The sequence below is a fragment of the Mirounga leonina genome, unplaced genomic scaffold (assembly GCF_011800145.1).
Source record: "Mirounga leonina isolate KUSES-001 unplaced genomic scaffold, KU_Mleo_1.0 Mir_154, whole genome shotgun sequence".
Lineage (NCBI taxonomy): Eukaryota > Metazoa > Chordata > Mammalia > Carnivora > Phocidae > Mirounga > Mirounga leonina.
Genome location: NW_023270389.1, coordinates 24,221,347 through 24,236,126, shown reverse-complemented (window position 1 = coordinate 24,236,126; position 14,780 = coordinate 24,221,347). Strand labels below are relative to the sequence as shown.

Sequence of the window (14,780 nt, the reverse complement as noted above, 5' to 3'; positions counted from 1 at the left end):
CTCGGCAACCCGGGGAGGAGCTTACTCTGTGACCACGCCTCGGTGGTGCTAGTCACACCTCCGAGTTTCGCCAGCTCCTCCTTCTCATTCCAGTCCTTTCGGGATCAGCTATTCCTATTGGCTACAGGCCCCATCGGTCGATAGAAAACGGGCGGTGATTGGTAAGGGGGTGGGCTCTGCTTCCCGGCGGGGTCCTGCGGAGTTGGCGGAGGCTCCTCAGGGGACTAGGGGACCGATCTGCGTAGAAGCGGGTGGCGGGGAAGAGGGGAGGAGATCTCAGAGTGGGAAGCGGAGCCGGGGGCCCGAGACCCGTCGCGTCAGAGCCAGGTAAAGGCTCCTTCCCTCTCCCCTTTCCTCTTCCCGGCCGCCGGGCTAGAGCCCTGACTGAACAAACCCCGGCAGGGGCGGGAAGGAGAGGGTGCGGATGCTGCTGGCGGCATCGCCTCCCGTGCCGCCCGGAATCCCTCAGACCCCCTCCCCCCCGACCCTCTCCAAATCTTCTAGTACAGCCCATAATACTTCTCAGAACTGCATCTCTCTCTGCCCTTCACCGCACAGCCTGGGACTCTGCCCTGGGACTCTGCCGCCGCGAAGCCCGCACCCAGCCCCCTCCCCAAGTCCTCTGCACACGGGCAGCCTTGGTCCACTTTTGGGCAGCCGTCGCTGGCATCACCCGTAACCATCCGGTATCCTCTTCCCCTGTCTCCAAGCCCTGGCAGACAGCCGGTTACAGCCCAGGACCCAGAAGGATAGTTGTTCCGCACTGCTTCCGGGGCTCTTGCCCTGTCCCAGCCCCCGGCCCGCCTGGAACGGCTCCTTTTACGCACCCCGGTTCCCAGACCGGTAGCGGGTCCCCCAAGTTGCTAACATCCTTACACTTCATGTAACATCGTGGCCCACGGTAGTCTCCTCACCGCCCCCCCCCCCGTACCCTCTCTCCACCTCCCAAGCGTGTGCTGAGGCTCCAGTTATCCCCGGCTCCCGTGCAGCCTCTGGACCCCACCTCACACCCCCCTCCCCGCTTCCTGCCCGCCTGAACCACCACGCCGCCTGGGCTCCCTCTTCCTCCGGGCGCGGGAAGTGGGAGACACCGGCGGGAGCCCCCCCACGCGCCCCCCCGCTGCCTCCTGACAAGGAAAGGGTAAGGGGCGACCAAGGAGGGAGGGTAGCCGCTGCGGCACGGTGGGGAGCAAGACGCCCGACTCTGAGCTACCGCTGCTTCCCTCCCGCCTCCCGGGCCTGGGCCGGGGCGGGATTTCCTCCGGCACCTCCTGGTGCGAGGAGTCGGGACTGCCACCCTTCCGACCCCCCCTCCCCCAGCCTGGGTCTGGGTGCGGTATCAGGGATCTCTGGGCAATGGTGACAAAAAATATCGGGGGTGGCATTTAAGAGTCGCTCTCGTCCCTGGGTTGGGGGAGGCGGTGGCTGCCTTCCGTCCCCCGCCCCCGGGTTTTCCCGACTCCGACCCTAGCCTCTAACCCGTTTCCTGCTTCTGTCGACCACATTGTTTTCCTGGATGTGCCCCGTGCCGAGCAGGCTTTTTCCTGCAGGTCTCTCCCCCCACCCCCGCCCGAAACATTTTGCTGCCAAGAGAAGCTAGTAACCAAAAACAAAACAACTGGGAGGAGGGGCGGGAGGGAAAGAAAAGTTGTGCCCGGGTGGCTTGTCCCTCCCTGGCTTTGATCCCTTTTGATGTCCAGGGAGTTGCCCCGGCCGGGGATCAGGGGCCGCGTCGGAGCCACTGCCGAGAGTGCTCCCTTCAGCTGGCGGCTGCCCAGCGCTGTCGGGGCTCGGAGGCCGCCGAGGTGCCGCAGTCCCCGCCCGGAGCCCCGCGTTCCCGCCGCAGTCCCCACCCGAAGCCCGCGCAGGCGGCTGCTCCGAAGTGTTTTCTTCCAGCCTTAAAACACAATCCGGAGGGAGCTTCCTTCCTCCGCACCTCGCCGCGCCGGGCTCTGTGGGCCGGGTTGGTGTTTGGCCGAGATGAATGGGCCCAGGCCGGGCTTGGAACGACGGCGCCTACCTCACCCCCGCCGCGATTAGGATCTGCGCTGGGGCTGATCGCCCCCTCCCCCTTTCCCTGCATTTACAGGCAAGTGAACCGGAGCAAACGACTTCCGATCCAGTCTGCGCTGCTGCGGCTCCCTTTTGGGATTTGATTTGCAGCATCTTCGAGCCTGTGCAACAAAAAACCGCGAAGCACGCCCAGCCCTCCCCGGCACCCTTTTACGCACCCACTCCCTCCCGGGGACACAGCTGGGCGCGTCCACACCCCCGCACCCCCCACACCATGTTGTGCGGAAGGACTTCCACTCCCTGCCTCTGTCGTTGATGTCAGACCCCAGGCCAGCCTCCGGGCGCTGCAGTTCTCCCGGCTAATGCTGAGGCTGCGGCTCCGGCTCTAGCACAGGAACCAGCCGCCGCCGCGCCCGGCCCCAGCGCCCACCGTCTGCATGTGCCCGCCGTAGCCTTCTGCCCAGCCCGCAGCCCGCGCTCCCCGGAGCGCTGGAGACCACCGCGGGGGGCCCCTTCTGCTCTTGGGAGAAGCAGTCTTGGAGGTATTGATTTCGGTGGTTGAATTTTTCCCGTGGATCTATCAATTCACAATTTGAATTTGGAAGAAAGAAGGAAAACATGACGTCTCCGGCCAAATTCAAAAAGGATAAGGAGATCATAGCAGAGTACGATACTCAGGTCAAAGGTAAGGGCTTTGAAAAATAGCATAATGCATATGCTCTGTGGACCATTGAGGCATGTATTTCCACCCTGATTTGCAGGATGTTCATTTCTTTGGGTGGAGCAGGTGGGGGCAGGCTGAACCCAGAGGTGGTTTCATAGGTGGGTTTGAGCCTCCGAAGGATGGGCTGTGCCAGGGGCCACCAGCTCTGGAAAGGAATTTTCAGAGTGGGCTTTAGGTTTGTTCTGTAGGGCTGGCCCTGATTTTGGCAGTCCTCCCCCCCGCCCCCCGCCCCCGGCTAGATAGGATGGGGGGAGGGGCGGGAGGTTCTTGGAGAGAGAAAGGCGGCAATTTGCCTCTGGGTGTCTGGGTCAGGTTTCCTTGAAGGACAACTGAAATCTGACAGGTGTTTGGGAATTTATTTCTGAGGTTGAAGAGGAGTCCAGATAGAGAAAGGCAACCTTGAGAAGGTATACCATTTGGGGAGCCCTGGAAGAGGTGGGGGTTTTTCCTGATGCACTGTATCAAAAGGTGACATTTGCTATGGCATCGGACACAGAAAGTCTGTAGCCACCTTGGGTGCACCTTGTACCTGCCAGGTCTCTGGTTGCCTTGCATTCAATCAGAGATCAGCGAACAGAAAGAATAAGGTCATTTCACACCCTGTCTCCGCCCTCACCTAAACATGAATGGAGTTGGGATGTTAGGGTTGCTGGGTGGTGCTGATTCTGGAGAATGGGAAGACATAATTGTTTAACCCTTCTGTGTTGTCACCCTCTGCTCCAGAAGGCGTGCTTTTAAAGGCCCACTTCCCTCTGCAAAAATGTGAAGGGTAAAGCAAAATGTGGACCTAGAGAAACCAGCTGACCTGTCTGCACATTTAGTTGACTACCTGACTTGGTGCATGAATCAGAGCCCGTTCCCAGACAACCTTTTTTTAACCAGTCGTTCCCATAGGAGGGTTCCCGCCTGTTAAAGAGCCCCAGGATGTGTTTGTGCAAGGCACTGTCCCTTCCTGGGCAGCCACTAGGAAGAGCCATGTGCTCTAGCCCATTGAGACTTCAGCTGGGGAATGGGAGAGGTGGGTGGCCTTGAATGTTACACCACATGGTTGGAGCTCTGGGTTTTCCTTTGTTTCAGAGTACAGAGGGAGGGGCCCCTCCTTCTTTCCCTGCACCAATGCAAGGAGACCTTTTCCTATCATAGAGGACTTGGGAAGGGCCATGTCTCCCTTCTAATGATCGCCTGGGGTGGGGATAGTGTAGAGCTTGAAATGGGCAGCTGCCTTATCTCTTGGAAGGTTGGAATGCAGTTTGAAGTCCCCATTTTGCCTGTAGGATCTTTTTAATGTCATCAGCTTGGTCAATGCTGGAGGTGCCCTGAGGGACCTTCTCTCCACTTGGCTGCAAATATTGGTGGGTTTATTACAGAGATGGGGGAGTTGATTGATTGATAGCTTCAGTTGAACAGGGATTGGGAGAGGTGTGGTTGTGAGTTATAATTGAGGTCTTGGCCTCTTGTCACTGTTCATAATCTGGGCCTGTTTTTGTAAACAATAGGCCACTGGCCTCTGTGTCCTGTCCAGATGCACTGTATTCTGCTCCTGGAATCCCCCTTGCCATTTTAACCAGCTATGTCGCTCTATTTTTTTACATATCCTATTCTTAACTGTTGCCATAGGGAGTGTTAATAACTTTGACTTTCCCAGATTTCTCTCCAGAAGCACACCATTTGACTAAGGTGCAAAGTGATTTTACATGTTTATTTTTTGGAAGGTTCAGGGCTGATAGGTGTTAATAGAACCTTGTCTGCTGATTCCTATTGGTGAAAGATTTCTCACGAGTGTCTCAAAATTGAACACTTGTGTATTTACAAACATTGCTCATTGAGATGATGTAATGCAGTTGGCTATTTGGGGTTTCTCTTCAACCTTGCCGCAAGCAGGGGACTGTTTTGCTTTGCTCTGATATTTTCACTGACACTCTTCAGGATCATAGAATTTTATAGGTGGCCGAGCATGATGTCTTACTCAGAGAAGGTGCCCGATAAAAAACTGATTTAAATGATTTAGTCCCTCATTTTATAGTGGAGGAGAGTACAGAGAAATTAAGAGGCTTGTCCAAGGTCACACAGCTAGGTGGTGGTAGTTGGAATGAGAAGGAGGTTACCGACTTCCAATTCTTTGCTTTATTCTGTTCCTACTTACCGTGAAACATCATCTGACCAGAGTAGGAAACAAGAAATCGGTAAGAAGCCCAAATCTGTCAATGAATAATAGCAGTAGTAATAATAATAATGGGTTACAGTTTGGGTGCTCATGACGTTCCAGCCTGTTCCAAGTGCTTTATATGAGTTGTCTTGTTTAATTCTCACATCAACCAGGAAGGTAGATATTATTTTACCCCGCATTCAGTGCATGAAGAAACAGGCTTAGAGAGGGTGAGAAGCCTTCCCAAGGTCACACAGCCAAACCCTGGCAGCTCGACTCCATTCCCTTATTCGTCAGCCCTTTATTTAGTGCCTTCTAGGGGCTGGCGACAGAGCAGTGGACAAGACAAAGACCCCTCCCTTACGGAGCTTATGTTGTAGAACCGAGGTTCTTCGTGGAAGGGCATCGAGATTGGAGACAAAGGACCCGGGTTCTAGATTGGCTCTGCTCCCCCACTAGGTAGAAGCCGTCGGTCAGAATTCCGAGTTTCAGGTTTTTACGTGTTACATGGGACTGGTACTGCTGCTGGTCCTCTCTCACAGATGCCAAGATAAAAAGGAAAACTGCCCTTTTGGTCTGGTGGCGAAGAGCACAGATTTTTGAGTTGAAGGGACCTAGGTTTCAAATCTCAGTTTGGTCACTTGCTCACCTTGCCCCTTGGGCAAATTCCGTGACTTGTCCGAGCCTTAGTTTCCTAACTGAAAAATAGGCAAAATACTGTGCATTTCCTGAGCAGTTGTGAGGCGTCAGTGAGAGCATATATGAAAATCATTTGGAGTGGTATGTGTGCTCACCCATGGCGCAGTCTGCTCCGCGCTTAGTGGGCCTGGCTTCCTGCTGCATTGGGCTAACCATAAGGCCACAATGCCCATTCACCCCCAAGGCACCAGCTGTTCCATGATGGGGCACAAGTCTCGGAATGAAACTTGAGTTCTAGTTTCCGTTCCTCCAGTAGTGGTGAAAGGTATCTTAAACCCTGTAGACCTCAGTTTCCCTTTCTGTAAAATGAACAGGTAAAGTGTCTAATTGTTGGCAGCTGTTTTGTATTCTCTGACCAGAGTTGTGGGTTTTGCCCGTTTCGGTCAGAGATGGTTTGAGTCCAGTGGACTCGAAATGGACTCTGTGGTACCTTGTCTAACCTGTGGCTTTTGCCTCGCCTGACGCCACCTGCTTGCATGTGCCCTGAAGGGCTTCTGAGGCCCCAGCCCCAGCCCTCGCCCAGCGTGCATTTATGCGGGGCGTGCCTCCTTAGTCCGCCTGCCCTGTAGCCGCCTTCTTCAAAACCATCATTGTTTCTGGTTTGTGGGTGTTCAGATTCCTTTGAAAGTTCATGCCTCTCAATGTCTGACTCGAAAGCAATAATATTCTTAATGCTTTTACATGGCTCTTTCCAATTAATGAAACGCTTTCATATACATGAATCTCTGGAAAGTCTTGACAGCCCTGGTCAGGTTCATGGTCATAACCTGAGGCCTTTTGGCCGGTTTCCTGTGAGCTTCTTTCAAGACTGGAGTAGCACAAGGTGGTAGAGTGCAAGGCCTGGTTACTGGAGGTAATAATCTGGGTGGCTTCACATCACTGCATAGTTTCCTGGCTCGCTGTCGCCCTCTCCTTACTCAGGACCCCCTTTCCTTTACCCTCGCCATACCTTGAGTTTTTCTAGTGCCCCAGAAAGCTTAAGATTGACAGTTAATGCAAATATTCCAGGAGGAATCCTCTGAAACAGAGTGGTACTGTGTGCTGGGCAGTCAAATTTTCTTTCTTGAGAACATTGCGGGTCTTGTCCTTTTTTTTTTTTTTTTTAAATGTCTTAGAAGGGCGGTATATATGCAGCACAGAGCTGAGAAGTGAAATTCTGTAATTTCCATCTGGAGCATTTTGATAGAAAAGCCTCAGGCCTTTGCCTGGAACAGTTTAACCCTTTAGGACCCTTTCCGAGCAGGAGATGAAATTTAAAACTCCACACATATTGTGTGTGCACACACACTTGGGAATGTGGATTGCTGGTGTTTAAACAAGCTTGTTCCCCTGGGAGGTCTGAGCGGTTCTTCACTCATGCCAACAAAGGTCTTCTCCAAAGCTTCTTTCCTCCCAGCCCCCACTCCCCAAGGGAGCTTTAAATATAATCAGTTTGTGAAAAGCTGCAGTAAAACATCTCCTTGGAATCCCCAAGCAGATGCTATCATCTTCCTGCCAGATGATTGAAGGCTTCTCTTCCCTTGCTCAGGGAAAATAGGACTCTGCAGACAGCTGAACTCCTGGAAGGAAAGGAAACTCTGGGAAAAACGGAGCGCTCTGGATGTCAGGGTTGGAAGACCGGGAGGAAGGTGGTGGGCAAGGAGCTGGGGATGCCGTGTGCTGTGCAAAGCAGCAGCGGCTAGACCGTGTTTGTGAGGAGCCCTTTTGCAATTTCAGGCATCCTCTTAGGGCACGGGAACAGAAATATCTTTGGAGAAGCCCATCTGGTGGTTATGACCACATCGTCATGCACCTGCACAGGTTGAAAGCCAGGACGAGGCCCAATCATTTCTCTGCTGTGAAGTTTACAGAGTCGGATCCAGCCCTGATCCGTAGGGTCCACACCCTTTTAAATCAGCAGGTGCCCAGCTCCTGACTCATATGCTCCCATTGTTCACTCCCGATAAACATGGGCTGCCAATGGTACCTGTGGAGCCCTTCTTCCAGAAGAGATGTTTTCTTCACGGGAATTGTGCCTACCTTCCACCCCAGGCCTCCGAGGGCTTTGTTAGGAAAGTATTAGGTCATGTGGCAGGGGAAAAAGAAGTCAATATGTAGATCTCTACTGGTAGTAAAATGCAAGGGAACAGTTTTAATCTGGTGTCAGCTACAGAACTGGCCTTTTAGGGAATCTGGGAAAGTCACCTCAGAAATTGTTTGATTGAAATGTCAATGAGAGCACTTAAAAAACATTTTTAAGAATTACAAAATAACACGTTTACTGATTTTACAGTAATGTGTAGGAACTTCTGTCTCTTTCATGGTGGGAAAATACACACAACGTAAAATTGACTATCTGAACCATGCTTTAGTGGACAGTTCAGGGGCAGTTAGAACATGCCCATTGTGCAAATGAGCGCTACCATCCACCTCCAGAACTCTGCATCTTGTCAAGTTGAACTCTGTCCCCATTAAACAATCCCCCTTTGCCCCAACCCTGTATCTCGGACAGCTCTAGGTACCCCATGTAAGTAGAATCATGTTGTATTTGTCCTTTTGTGATTGGCTTATTTCACTCAGCATGTCTTCAAGGCTCCTCCACATGGTAGCATTTGTCAGAACTTTACTTCCTTTTCAAGGCTATTGTATGTGTGTACCCCGTTTTGTTTATCCATTCATATTTCCAGGGACACTTGGGTGGTGTCTACCTTTTAGCTGTTGCAAATACTGCTGCTACAGGCAAGTTTTACAAGCCTGTGTATGCATTTCTACATAATCTTGTGTCCTGATAAATCTTTTTAGAGTTAAGATTTAAATATACATGCTCATATGTTCATATTATGAATATATATTTATGTTCACAATATGAACATTGTATGTGGATAACAATTTTATGCCTTTTAATAATTACATGAATTACTAAATTTTTACTGTATTTTTTAACAGCTTTATTGAGGTTTAATTGACATGTAATAAACCACACATGTTTAAGGTGTACGTTAGGTAAGTTTTGGCATATGTTATACACCCATGAAATCATCACAATCAAGATAAGTGAGCAGAACCATCATCACCAAGAGTGTCTTCATTATAATGTCATTAAATGAGTAATATAATAACCACATTATAGAAATGACATCAACTTAAATAAGTAAAAGCCGGGTTTTACCAAATTTAAAAACTATTTAAATAAATAGTGATCCAAGCTACCAAGCTACCCGGATTGGTTCCTGGAAATTTTATTTATTTATTTATTCATTGCCTTAGTGAATAAAGACAAACAGTCTCCCAGAGAAGTTGGGTTAATAATTGTGCCTCAGCCATTACTATGTGTTTGTGGGGGAAAGGCACAGGATAGAGGGAGTGAGAAAAGAAAAAAAAATCTTGGACACATTAGGTGTTGATCCGAGTGACAGTATCTGTTTTTCCTAAAGACCTTGCTTGAACCAGTCCCTAGGGCCTCACACTTCTTCTGAAAGGGTCACAAGTGAGCCAGATGCCAGAGGGTGGGGCTGGGGGCTCCCCTGGGAGATCTGCTCAGAATGCCATGAATATGGCTTATTTCCTCTCATGATTGATTCCCTGCTGAGAAGAGACCAGCTTCCCAGGTGAATATTCACTTGGTCCTCAATCTTAGTCTCAATTTTATCATCAACCATGTCTTTCATTTTACTGTGAGAGGACTGGAGGCCTGTCTGGACTATTTGCCATACCTGAAACACATCTACTATTAACTGCCATTCTGCTGTTTGTTTGGGGCTTACCGTGTACTTATGCTGAATACTTTACATAGATTGTTCCTAATCCTCACACTAACCCTAAAAGGAATATATTGCTCTTGTCCCATTTTGCTGATGAATAAATTGAGGTGCAGGCAAATCAGTGCCTCGCCCAGGGGCTGCTGCTGGTGAGTGATGGGACAGGAATTAGGACCTGGGCTGTCACCAGAGTCTGAGTCCGAGTGCTGTTCCTGGGGTGCCGCTTTCTCCCCGCCCAGCTCCACAGCTTCACCTCCTAAAAACCACCCTGCTGGGTGCCTTCCTTGGTCATTCTTGACTAGAAAGGACCCTTTTCTCTGGGATGACTCACATGGCACTCACCTTGTACCACCTTAAGTACTAAATATGTGTCTTTCAGCCTTCCCTCATCTTCTAGACTTCGGTGGGAATGTTTTGAAGTTGTGTAGTGCCACGCAGAGAACCCAGGCTTTGGGACGGGCCCTCAGTGGGAACCTTGTCAATGTCACCTCCTTGCCCTGTGGCCTTGCTCAGGTTACTCAGCTTCTCCACCAAGCATGCTCTCCTGTGACGTAGAGATAGCAAGACCTACCTGGCTGGTTTATTGTGAATGTGTGTCAAGTGTTTGGCAAATCGTAAATGCTAAATACGTAGCTCTTGTTATAGGGGACCCTTCGGGTAGGAGCGTGTCTAGAACAGTATTGTAGCCCTAAATGGTGGCTCTTGGTGAACATTATCGAATATAATGATGAATGCAGAAGTGTATGACCTGAACTACTGCAAATGATTTTTAAAAAATAGTTTCTTAATTTGATCTTGACAATATATCTTATACAATACCACCAAGGTGATTTTATTTATTTATTTATTTATATTTTTTATTTTTTTTAAAGATTTTATTTATTTATTTGACAGAGAGAAAGACATAGTGAGAGAGGGAACACAAGCAGGGGGAGTGGGAGAGGGAGAAGCAGGCTTCCCGCGGAGCAGGGAGCCTGATGCGGGGCTCCATCCCAGGACCCTGGATCATGACCTGAGCCGAAGGCAGACGCTTAACGACTGAGCCACCCAGGCGCCCCCCACCAAGGTGATTTTAAAAAAACAAACACTATTATGCTAAGATTATAGCATAAAAGACTATTTATACCCATCACTTTGCTCTTACCCTGCTTAATTTTATACCATCACAAAGCTGAATTGCCCCTAGTTAGTTTCCTTACCATATTACATTATTTCATGCTTCTTGCTTTATCCATGCTGTGTCCTCTCTTTGGAATGGATCCGTTTCCTCAAACCTGGAAAGCTCAGTCATCCTTTAAAAGCCAGCCTAGATGCCACCACCTCCAGGAAGTCTTCCCTGCTTGTCCCTTCTCTCTGCACAGTGATCCGTGCAGGATGCCGAGCGGGATTCCTCTACATCTCCCCTTGCTTTCTGCACAGGGTTAATTAACACACCCTGAGCATTTCCTCAGCAGTGTCCTGGTGCTTCTATTACTGCATTCATTCTATTACATTGTAATCTCTTTGTTTACATCTTTTTATTTACAACTCACTGAGCACCTTGGGAACAGACCTTTTATTCACTGCCATGTGTCCAGCTTCTGGCACAAAGAAGCACTAAAAAATGCTTGTAAATAGAACCAAACGTTTTCTGAGTTGAGGTGGGATGTGACCCTGCCATGCTTCTGCCTTTCTCCCCCTACTCCAGTAAAAAGCCTTCTTATGTTACTGTTGTTTGAAATTCAGAGTGGATCAAAACATGGTGAAGACTGTCATTATGGAGGGGCAGGTACATACTGTATAGCACGTGGAGGCTCCCCGGGGTTGGGGGTGTTTTTCCTTATTTACTCCCACCTCTACCCTCTTTAAAATCTCTGTCCTGGAGCTCTGATTGAGTTGATCAAATTTCATCCGTCATGTTTCTTGCCTCGGAAACCAAGAAAAATATTAACTCTCAAATTGCGGAGTGTAAAACAAAAGTAGGGTTTTCTGTAATTGAAGCAAAACAAATTCTGCATTTGTCCAGGATTTGTCATTTTAAACAGATATTTGAAGTCGAAAGCTGAGAAAGTTGAGGTCTATTTTAAAACAGAGTTGACCCAGCAAAGGGACTGTTGTGACACTTTTTTGGAGCATGGGTTTGGAGAGAGCCGTTGGCTGCTTTGAAGCAGCTGTGTGATCTATGGAAGATGCGGAGGAAAGGTCCAAAGGGAGAAACTCCCCTGATTTCCAAGTCATTTGGTATTCAGTAGCCTTGACCTTGTTTATACATTGTGCATGAATGGTTCTGAACTTGAAATTTATATTCACGAGGAAGGAAAAACAGCTGGGGAGTGCTCCTCCTCCATTTCTGTGTGTGTATTTTAAGATGCCATCTGTTAGGGAGAAGGCAGTCTTTTTAAATAACCTTTTCTTCTAAAGATGCACTAATCAGTGGGCAGGTGACCTGAGAGGCATTATGAAAGTTGGGACCTTGTCTTTGCTCTCTGATCCCAGATCCTGCATTTCAAATCACGGCTTGGTGGGCAGGGTCTGAGTGCTCTCCCTGTAGAGGATGACCTCACCAGCCCTGGGCGTCTGGGTAGCCAGGCCTCCACAGGAAGACAAGGCACAGAAAACAAAGGGATCCAAGATCATGAGCTGGCCAAGACATGACATGCCATGAGCTTTAAGAAATACATCCTGTTTCTAAAGAGTTGGCAACAGGTTCTCCAAACGTTGGGATCCTTTAGAGATCTCCCTTTTCCACTTGTTCTTCCCTTGCGTTTTTGATTGATTGATTGATTGGGGTGGAGGGTATTGGGCCAGAACTTGTCGGATGAGTAAGCTGCTCTTTGGGGAGGCATCTTGACTGAGGTACCTATTTTGGAGCAATACTCCCTTTGGGTCATCACAAATTGAACTACAGGGTTCTGTGCAGGGAGAATGGTTCCAAGGGAAAGAGTGCCATTTGGAGGCAGAAAGTTTGGGTTTTAGTTTGGCTTTACCATTTACCACTGTGATTTGGGGGGTAACTCACCTCAGGTCTCAAAGCCCCTAGTGTCCTCATCTATAAAATGGAGACAGTCATTCTTGGCCCTAGCTAACAATTGACGAAGATGATGGTTGCTAGCATTTATTGAGCGCTCCTTATGTTTAACTCTAAGTGCTTTACATATATTAACTCATGAATCTCCCAACAACCCTACGAGGTAGCTGCTTTTATGATCCCCATTTCACAGGTAAGGCACCGGGAGGCTACCTAAGTTACTCCAAAGCACACAGCTGCTAAGTGATGGAGATGGAGAATGAACCCAAAGTGATTTAACACTGTTCTAGTCGATAGTTCTCATTTCCTAGGATCATGATGTGGAAAGGAGTTCGTGCCGTGTTCTAAAGTCTTTCTGGGACACACCGACTGACCCCCCTCTGCCTTGGTTTTCTCATCTAGGAAATTTGGGCTTGACACAGAAAATTTCTGACGCTCTCCCAGCTTTCATGCTTATTCTTACTCTTGCTTACTTAAGATATTGAAGATGACAGTTTTGCCCCTCTTAAGCAGGCATACTTGTAAGAACAAACCCCGCTATATTCTCTGAACTTCGTTCTCCCCGGTCCCAGAGCTTGCTGTGTCTTGCCTGGCTGATGCACACATATAGGGCAGAAAGAAAAAGGAAGTGGGGTGATTGTCTTTAGTTACAATTTAAGCAATAGGGAAATGGGAGGCTTTTAAATCCCTGACATCTGGGCTGGAACAAACTAGGGGGAGGCCATGTGGATGTGGAACCGGACTAGGGTTCACATAGACATCTGGGCTATGGGGGAAGTGACTCCAGGCTCTCTGAGGATGTAGGATGGCATCTTGCCATTTGTACCCCTCTCCATGGGGTACGCCCTTTGTCAACTAAGGGATTTGTGTGGGGATTGTGATGAGGTATGCTGTAATGTGGAGTTGAAATGTTTTCGCGTTTGTGTTTGTTTTCTTTTCACCTAATGAATAGGCTAAGAAACAGTCTGTTGTTTTTAAATGAGTACTATTAATAATAATGACAGCTCATATTTTTATCATTACGGCACTTAAAAAAGATCATTCACAGGGAGGCAGGGACGGTTGTAGGATAATGGAGGACTAGCTGCATAATGTTGGACAAGTCCTTCCACCTTTGGTATTCCCACCTCAGCGGGAAAGTAGAAAGATGGATTACTAGTTCTTTGCTTCATCATTTTTAGGACCCGGGACCAAAAACTGGTTATTATAAAGTGACTTTCCACGTAGCGTTTCCATGTTGATTATCGTCCCGAGGGAAGGATAGAAGCCAGAGAATGGCTACCATAGATTCTTCCTGCCCATCTCTCCTACTCCTGGCTTCAAGTTTTATCTTTAAACGACATTAATAGGCTTTGTGTGTTAGTCGTTGTTGGAGTCAATTGTGCTGTATCTCTTGATCTCTCTTATTTATTCAGTGATTCGTGGTGACGTAACTTATCTCAACTCTTTGCTGTGAGCAATTTTCAGTGAAACATCGAAGCATTTTGGGTAGATGGTGTCTGTTGCTTTGATTAATGAGGTTCTTGATCTGGATATTTTAAGGTGGGTAATGACACAATTTAAAAACACCTAGTATTCCTTAAAACTTCAGTAGCCCTCCCACTGCCAAAGCCTGAAACCGATTTGTACCACTTCTTTCTTTCTTTTTCTTTTTTTTTTTTAATGATTTTATTTATTTATTTGACAGAGAGAGACACAGTGAGAGAGGGAACACAAGCAGGGGGAGTGGGAGAGGGAGAAGCAGGCTGCCCACTGAGCAGGGAGCCCGACGTGGGGCTCGATCCCAGGACCTTGGGATCATGACCTGAGCCGAAGGCAGTCGCTTAACAATTGAGCCACCCAGGCGCCCCCATTTATTTCATTCTAAGAGTCAGATGTGTGCATGTGAGCTCTTATTTACTCTTTTGACCGGGGAGCAGGACTGCTAGTCCAGAATGCCAGCTCTTCTATATTCAGCCGTAAAAGGAGTTAATCATTATCTAGGTAGAAACAGAAACCTCCCAAGTTTTTAACCTGCTATGGCCCCACATCTCCTCCTGACTGCTCCTAGAAGACCAGGGGCTTATGGGCACAGCTGTGTGTACACACACACACGTCTCTCTCTCTCTCACACACACACAACTTAATGTAAAACGATGTCATGTTTATGAGAGTTGGAGTTACTTGGGAGGGATTCTTGTGTTCTGTAGGCTCTGTGGACATGATGTGATAGCAGGCCTATCTGGCCTGTGGAGATTGCAGATAAGAGCGTGATATGTAATTGAGTAAGAATTTGAAAAATTATCCGATAACATTGGGAGCAGCAAAGCACCCGCTTATGTGTGTTTCTTTCTTTCTTTCTTTTTCTTTCTTCGTTTTTTTCTTTTCTTTTTCTTTTTTTGCTCAAGAACTGTTCGGAAGAGGAATAAGGAGCTAGCATTGTTTTCAGAGTTTAGGAGCCCCCCTCCCCACCCC

At 48.5% G+C, this 14,780-nt stretch overlaps 1 protein-coding gene across 9 annotated transcripts in view; it reads left to right on the top strand.

The window, feature by feature from the left end:
* Nucleotides 1–181: 181 nt before the first annotated feature.
* SRGAP2 (SLIT-ROBO Rho GTPase activating protein 2) overlaps nt 182–14,780 on the top strand; it is a 224,611-nt gene continuing 210,012 nt past the window's right edge. For 7 of the 9 annotated variants that reach the window (XM_035010191.1, XM_035010190.1, XM_035010187.1 and 4 more), the window contains exons 1-2: nt 182–327; nt 2,090–2,698. In XM_035010191.1, coding sequence (XP_034866082.1) covers nt 2,632–2,698 — 67 coding nt within the window. In that variant the 5' untranslated portion in view covers nt 182–327; nt 2,090–2,631. Of the gene's footprint in view, nt 328–1,724; nt 2,699–14,780 lie in introns of those variants that run through there. The other 2 variants (XM_035010194.1, XM_035010195.1) reach the window with 2 other exon arrangements.